The sequence below is a fragment of the Armigeres subalbatus genome, chromosome 2 (assembly GCF_024139115.2).
Source record: "Armigeres subalbatus isolate Guangzhou_Male chromosome 2, GZ_Asu_2, whole genome shotgun sequence".
In the NCBI taxonomy this organism is placed as follows: Eukaryota; Metazoa; Arthropoda; class Insecta; order Diptera; family Culicidae; genus Armigeres; species Armigeres subalbatus.
In genome coordinates, this window is record NC_085140.1 from 271,192,011 (window position 1) to 271,199,758 (window position 7,748).

The 7,748-nt window shown below is 46.6% G+C and overlaps 1 protein-coding gene across 3 annotated transcripts in view; it reads right to left on the bottom strand.

The window, feature by feature from the left end:
* The window catches only part of LOC134216345 (frizzled-4), a 135,978-nt gene extending 132,293 nt beyond the window's left edge, over positions 1-3,685 (bottom strand). The window contains exons 1-2 of one of the 3 annotated variants that reach the window (XM_062695257.1): positions 3,662-3,685; positions 765-2,310 (exon numbers count right to left, since the gene is read on the bottom strand). In XM_062695257.1, coding sequence (XP_062551241.1) covers positions 765-1,729 — 965 coding nt within the window. In that variant the 5' untranslated portion in view covers positions 1,730-2,310; positions 3,662-3,685. Of the gene's footprint in view, positions 1-764; positions 2,311-3,295 lie in introns of all 3 variants that reach the window. The other 2 variants (XM_062695256.1, XM_062695255.1) reach the window with 2 other exon arrangements.
* Positions 3,686-7,748: the final 4,063 nt, after the last annotated feature.

The window sequence follows — 7,748 nt, forward strand, 5'->3', positions numbered from 1 at the left end:
CACCGCAACGCATTCCTCTGTTTAGCAACCCCATGCAGTCAACATAACCCATGAAAACACCGAAAGGGTAGTGCGATGCATCACCGATCGCCTTTGCGCGGTTTGTGAGTGCATTACGCCACACATCCCAGCTAGGAAAATTTCAAAAACCTTCCGAAATTAACGAGATCGGTTGCGGATTTCGCCGCTCATTACATTCGGCTGATGCGCACGTCAGATTTTAATGGCCACATGTAATAACCGAAGCGAAAACGGCATGACGAAGATGACGAACGGCAAATGACAGGCGCAAGGCCCACAGACAGTCAGCAGCAGTAAGTCGAGAGGAGATTCCAATAAAAGTAGGTACAGAGTATACGTTGTTGTTAATGATCCTCGCACAATTCGCCACCAAAGGCATCGACCGGTTGACTGACTGACTGACTGACGAGCGAGTGCAGTTGTAAGTACACACGATTGCTCGTCTTGCATTTTGTCGATTTCATTCCGTGAATCTCAGCTGGTTGCATGTAGGGTGAAAAGATATATCTGCTTGCCACTTGACGAAAAGATGCCGTCGTTTTTCAAGTCCTCGTAGAATGATTAAAAAGAGTTAATTATCGGTCGTACGCACGCACATTTAAGTTTTCGAAAATAGTTAAGTGTCCCAGCGAGCAACCGAGCCACAGAGAACGCTCATGCTCGTTGTGAAAATTTACGGTCGGTTGATATATTGAGGTTCGTTACAAGTAATAAATGGGAAATGGTTGAATTTTATGACTTACCAAACAGCTGCCGACATGCCGAAGTAGTATCGCAGCAGGAACGTGGCCGCACATGGCGCCGTCATAAGGCCATCCGTTAGCAGAAGCGAGACGCCCGGAAGTTGTGTATCATAGCCACAAGCGGTTGCGTTGCGACCGGCCAGCCAGCGAACCGCCCAACCGACTGTGACCAGGCAATGACTAATGACCAGCGGCATCAGAATTTTGTCCCAGCGTTTGGTCGACAGGATCAAACAGAGGGTTGCTATGATTGCCGTAAAGAGGGCGGCCACACTCCAAGATGTAAGCCACACTTCCGCGAAGTGTTTCTCGTTCTGTTCAAACATGATATCGGCCTCGCAAAGCGGTGCACATCGCCCCGATCGGTTCAATCGCACATACAGGTGCGATTTGATCAGTCCTTGGCACGAGGGACGATCATTCTTGGAGATCATAATAACACCATCAGTTGGCTCGCCGGGACCTTGCATGCACATGTGCTCATGATTGTTCTCCTCCGGAAACCGATTGCAGTCAAGAGCCGACGGCCATGGGAATCCAAATCCTTGCAGGATAGGATGGCACAGAGTTTTCACGGTGAGGCACAAACCCCGGCACGGTCCAATAGGCATTGGAACTTTTGGAGTGCACATGGGGACGTAGGCTGCGCACAGAAAGAATTTCAACTGCTTACTGCAACCGTACTGGATCAAGGGGGAGAAGGTCTGTAGTGTAAAATCTGCATCAGTTTGCAGTTCATGACCCACAAGGTTGGGTAACGATGTTTCATTATATCCGATTCCTCGACACAGTTCTATTTTGATGGGCTCACACGTACGTTGGATGGCAAAGTCTGACGTAGACAATGCTTGGTTGCAGCCAAACAACAATATCAGTAACACGATTTCCTTGGCCATATTGTGGTTTGAGTTCCAGCGCTGAAAGCGATCCATGAATAACACTCCGATCGAAAGATTATTGAACATGCGGGGGAATCTCCGCCATCCACTCAATCAAATCCGTTGAGAGTACTTTACAATTAATGCACCAATCGATTGAATTTTAATCTTATTTAAAAGCTTTTATATTCACACTCGTTTGCTCGCAACGAGTGGCTGTCACAGTTAGGATTATGCTCGTAATGTTTTCACTATTTTGTTGATCTTTTTCGCTGAATCTCCTTCACCTTCAATTCGTATCGAAGACAGCAATAAACGCGAGAAATCCCCTGGAGATCGGTGCCGCTACAACTTCACAGCACATTCCAGTTTTGAGTGTTTCATACGGAAGAGTCTCTCGTCTTCTCCAATAAGATCCGGACGGTTCCAGCATACGAGAGAACAACACAGCATCAATGTTCGTCTCATAAAAATAATACCATCCAACCACCGATATAACAGTGCACGCTCTCGTCCCTCGTCGAAACGTGAAACTTTTCCTCTCTACACCACTATGAAACAACCTTCCTTTCTTCTTTAATAATCTTCTCGTTTCTTTTCGGCCGATATTCTTCCCTTGTTATGCGATCATTTGTTGTAATTCACGTCCGCGGTCACATTCGAGTTTGCTGGAAAAAACAACATTTTTTGGCGTCTGCCTTAGTTGGGTTTTTCATTCCGCAAATACACTTGATCCGATTCCCACAGATTTTCGCGTAAAAATAGTCCCGGTCTGCTCAGGACTTGCACATCGTTGTTTACATTAGGGTCGGAGGAGGCCACCTGTTGAGCGATTGCCTATACTACAGAAGCTAAAATTGCTTATTTTTTCTAGCACGCGCAAGTATCGCAACATTTCATCATGGTTCAACTTTATAAATAAATCTCGTTAAATTTTACATTCTTTCCCACTGGATATCGAAGCTAGCAAACATTCATCCAATTCCGTCGATGCGTAAACAACAGGGTGCAGATATTGCGGATCACGCGCGTAGACACTCGAAATCGACTCGCCTCGATGGAAGCCGAGTAATTCTTTATTGACGTGATTCGTGAACGTCGAACCATTTCAAAAATCTATTTATCCATCCCAGTTTTATGCTAATTTTCCAACAAATATTTATGCGCGTCCATCCGCTCCACATCTCACACATTGACCAAGACCGCGCAGGGAATCGCTATCCGAAGAGGCACGTATGCAAATTAGTCGTTTATGACAAGGAATTATGACCGACAAGTCAATCGCAACACATGTTCACGATTCAAATGCATTATGAATACGTGATTAATCACACACCTTTTTCATGAACGTGATCAAGAGTGGCGAAGCCTTTCGACTATGCAGCAGCATATTTTAAGCCGCGAAACTGTGGTCTACGAGGGTGTCATGCCAATTCATTGAATGGAGTATTTTAAACGTCACGCAAGAAAAAATAACGACTTTAATTGTAATTCGAATGGAAAGTTCTGATCGTACGAAAAAAAATTAAGCATAGTCAATTTTAGCTTCGTACAGTATATGATGATAGATTCAATCTGCATTAAAAAATCATCTCAACTGCGTTTCCGACCGAAAGGTAAACAGTTTCATTCACTTCCAGACAAAAACCATACCAATAAGCCAGCTGTTTACGCGATAATTGTCACCTCACTATCGTAATTGCCGTCATGCGACACACCGCCGTCAATGAGGGGCCCTGCCCTCCCGAAGTCACTTTATTGCTGATAAAAACTCTGCCAACCACCGAACGGCAGCAGGTCCACCTTATAGAGAATAAATTAATTAAAAAACCACAATTTCGTGCACAAAATCGAACGAACGGAATAAGCGACGCAACCGTGTAGGAATTATCATAATTCAGATAAAAACTCGCCAAAATCCGAATGTTTGCTGTATCGCATAACATGAAATTCCGCTGCACTGGCGACTGATAAATCCAACCGCGTGACCGTTCCGACTCGCGTAGAAACTACATCTACCTGCGACGATGGCGAACTCTCACGAGGAACTGAGCCCAGTCTACGCCTCGGTGCAAGATACCTATCCGAAACAACCAAACGCGCGGGCCCGCATGGATATTCCACCCTCTCACAATATGTTGTTGCGTTCTCTCAACGGACGTCGACAAAGTCTCATAGCACGCGCGCGGGATCGCTAACGAGTTGTTTTGGTTCTCTCTTGAGGGAATCCTTTACTCTTCGACGATAGCCCGCCCGGACTGGAGGTTAACAAGAAGCGCTTTCAGATCACCGGACCCAACTGGAGAAGCTCTGGTCTGGAAGGCATTTTTGCGTCTTCAGTTTATCGGAATGGAACGCGCCGTCGTCGTTGGTTGACCATGTGTTCGTGCCTTGCGTGTAAGATGCTTAACTAGCTTTTTGATGGCCGGCTGATTTGAGCTGCTACCAACACATTCGCTTGAAATAGTGTGGTGAAGATGTACAGTGACTTCCTTTAAGCGCTTAATTTGAGAAGTATTGTATGAATAAAATTTATTAATGATTAATAAATTAATTATCAAAAACAAAGCGATAAAGAGAAATTTTATTTGTTTCTCAATTTTGTGATTTTTTCAGCAGGAGTACACATGCTAGCTAAAAGAAGCTACGCGATTGGTGTTGTATTTAGTTTATTTTTATTTATTTAGTTTACATCTAAACAGATAACACTGAATCAACAATTTGAAGCCACAATACACGGTTCGAGGCCGCATCTCTCCATCCTCGAATGCGCCCCACGCTCGCCAAGTCGTTCTGCACCTGGTTTGCCCACCTCGCTCGCTGCGCTCCACGCCGTCTCGTACCTGTCTGATCGGAACCGAACACCATTCGTGCAACATGCCCTGCCCATCGTACCCTTCCGGTTTTAGCTACCTTCTTGATACTGGGTTCGCCGTAGAGCTGGGCGAGCTCGTGATTCATTCTTCGCCGCCACATACCGTCTCCTTGCACACCGCCAAAGATGGTCCTAAGTACCCGTCTCTTGACACTACAGGTCTTATTAGCGTCTTGTACATGTCATCCGCGAAACAAATATCGTACAAAAATCGTACCCCGCCTGTTACACCCGGCTCTCCGCATGACACCTTCTAGCGCAATGTTGAACAACAGGCACGAAAGTCCATCACCTTGTCTAAGTCTCCGGCGCGATTCGAACGAACTGGAGTGTTCGCCCGAAATCTTGACACAGTTTTGCACACCATCCACCGTTGCTTTGATCAGTCTGGTAAGCTTCGCGGGGACACTGTTGTATCGCGCGTCATCCTTAATTTTTCATAGCTTTTCGCGGTCTATACTGTCGTATGTAGAACAACAGTTTTTTCTAAAAAAGTGCAGGTTGAGGATCAAAGGCCGGTTCTTCAACTTCAGCATAATCAACGTCCATAGCCCACACTCCGGAAGCACTGATGATGATAAGGACGCATTCTACGCGCAGCTGGAACGTGAGTACGACAGCTGCCCAAGCCACGACGTCAAAATCATCATAGGAGATTTGAACGCTCAGGTTGGCCAAGAGGAGGAGTTTAGACCGACTATTGGAAAGTTCAGCGCTCACTGGCTGACGAACGAAAACGGCCTACGACTAATTGATTTCGCCGCCTCCAAGAATATGGCCATTCGCAGCACCTACTTCCAACACAGCCTCCCGTATCGGTACACCTGGAGATCACCACTGCAGACAGAAACACAAATCGACCACGTTCTGATTGATGGACGACACTTCTCCGACATTATCGACGTCAGGACATATCGTGGTGCTAAAATCGACTCTGACCACTATCTGGTGATGGTTAAACTGCGCCCAAAACTATCCGTCATCAACAATGTTCGGTACCGACGACCGCCGCGGTGCGACCTAGAGCGACTGAAGCAACCTGATGTCGCCACTGCATACGCGCAGCATCTCGAGACAGCGTTGCCGGAAAAGGGTGAGGTCGTTGGGGCCCCACTTGAGGACTGCTGGAATCAGGCATTGCAATATCATCTGAGCACAAGATATTATCTTTGCTTCTGCAAAGATATTATCTCTAATCAAAGAGCACTCTGGAAAGATATTATCATTTGAGCGTTTAATGATGATCCGGATAGCCAGCGCAGTTCGGGGTTTGTTCGCGTTGCGAAGGTGTTGCTACAACAAAAACTGTGAAAAAATGTTTCTCCATGACGAACATTGCACTTTGTTTACTGAGCGGATGGATAACTAAGATCGATATCCCATCATTTCATCAGTATCTTTGCTCAAAAGATCAAATGATGGGATGGTTTGCAATGCCTGGCTGGAATACAGTCAAAGCAGCCATTAACGACGCAGCGGAGAACAACGTCGGGTATGTGGGACGAAGTCGACGGCAAGATTTTTTTATGTACAGGTTATCCGACTTCGTCAGTAGATGGGAATAACCAGCGCGGGGGGGAAACATACATTTTCAGTGCAAAACGTAAACAAACGAGCATAAATTCCATACAAAAATCCAAGATGGCTGAGTTGGGGATATTGACAAGTCGGATAACCCATGAGCCTAATAACCTTTTGTGTTGAACTTAATGTAAAATTTAAAAAAAACACACAAATAAAGACATAATAAAAAAAGTCGGATAACTTGTACATAAAAAAATCTTGGTCGACGGAACGATTGGTTCGACGAAGGGTGCAGACAGATTCTGGAGGAGAAGGACGCAGCGCGGACGGTCGCGCTGCAGCAAGGTACCCGGCAGAACGTGGAACGTTATAGACGGAAGCGGAGACAGCAGACCCGCCTTTCTCAGGAGAAGAAACGCCGCCTGGAAGAAGCGGAGTGCGATGAGATGGAACAGCTGTGCCATTCTCAAGAAACACGCAAGTTCTACCAGAAGCTCAACGCATCCCGCAAAGGCTTCGTGCCGCGAGCCGAAATGTGCCGGGATAAGGATGGAAGCATCTTGGCGGACGAACGTGTGGTGATCGGAAGGTGGAATCAGCACTACAAGGAACATTTGAATGGCGCTGAGAGTACAGGCAGTAAAAGTCAAGGCAACGGAGGAGATGACTACGTCAGTTCAGCGTACGATGGAAGCCAACCAGCCAGGATGGCATTAAAGCTGAGCTCATCAAGATGGACCCGGAAAAGCTAGCCACTTTCATGCTCAAATTGATAGTCAGAATCTGGGAAACTATACAGCTACCGGAGGAGTGAAAGGAAGAGGTTATATGCCCCATCTACAAGAAAGGCGACAAGCTGGAGTGTGAGAACTTTCGAGCGATCACCATCCTTAATGCCGCCTACAAAGTGATATCCCAGATCATCTTCCGTCGTCTGTCACCATTAGTGAATGAGTTCGTGGGAAGTTATCAAGCCGGCTTCGTTGAGGGCCGCTCGACAACGGACCTGATCTTTACTGTACGGCAAATCCTTCAAAAATGCCGTGAATACCGATCCCAACGCACCATCTGTTCGTTGATTTCAAGGCGGCATACGACAGTATAGACCGCGTAGAGTTATGGAAAATTATGGACGAAAACAGCTTCCCTGGGAAGCTTACCAGACTGATCAAAGCAACGGTGGATGGTATGCAAAACTGTGTGAAGATTTCGGGCGAACACTCCAGTTCGTTCGAACCGCGCCGGGGACTAAGACAAGGTGATGGACTTTCGTGCCTGTTGTTCAACATTGCGCTAGAAGGTGTCATGCAGAGAGCCGGGTGTAACACCCGGGGTACGATTTTCAACAAATCCAGTCAATTTATTTGTTTCGCGGATGACATGGACATTGTCGGCCGAACATTTGCAAAAGTGGCAGAACTGTACACCTGCCTTAAACGTGAAACAACAAAAGTTGGACTGGTGGTGAATGCGTCAAAGACAAAGTACATGCTTGTGGGCAGAACCGAGCGCGACAAAGCCCGCCTGGGAAGCAGTGTTACGATAGACGGGGATACCTTCGAGGTGGTCGAGGAATTAGTCTACCTCGGATCCTTGCTAACGGCTGATAACAATGTCAGTCGTGAAATACGAAGGCGCATCATCTGTGGAAGTCGGGCTCACTACGAGCTGCAGAAGAAACTGCGGTCAAAAAAGATTCGCCACCGC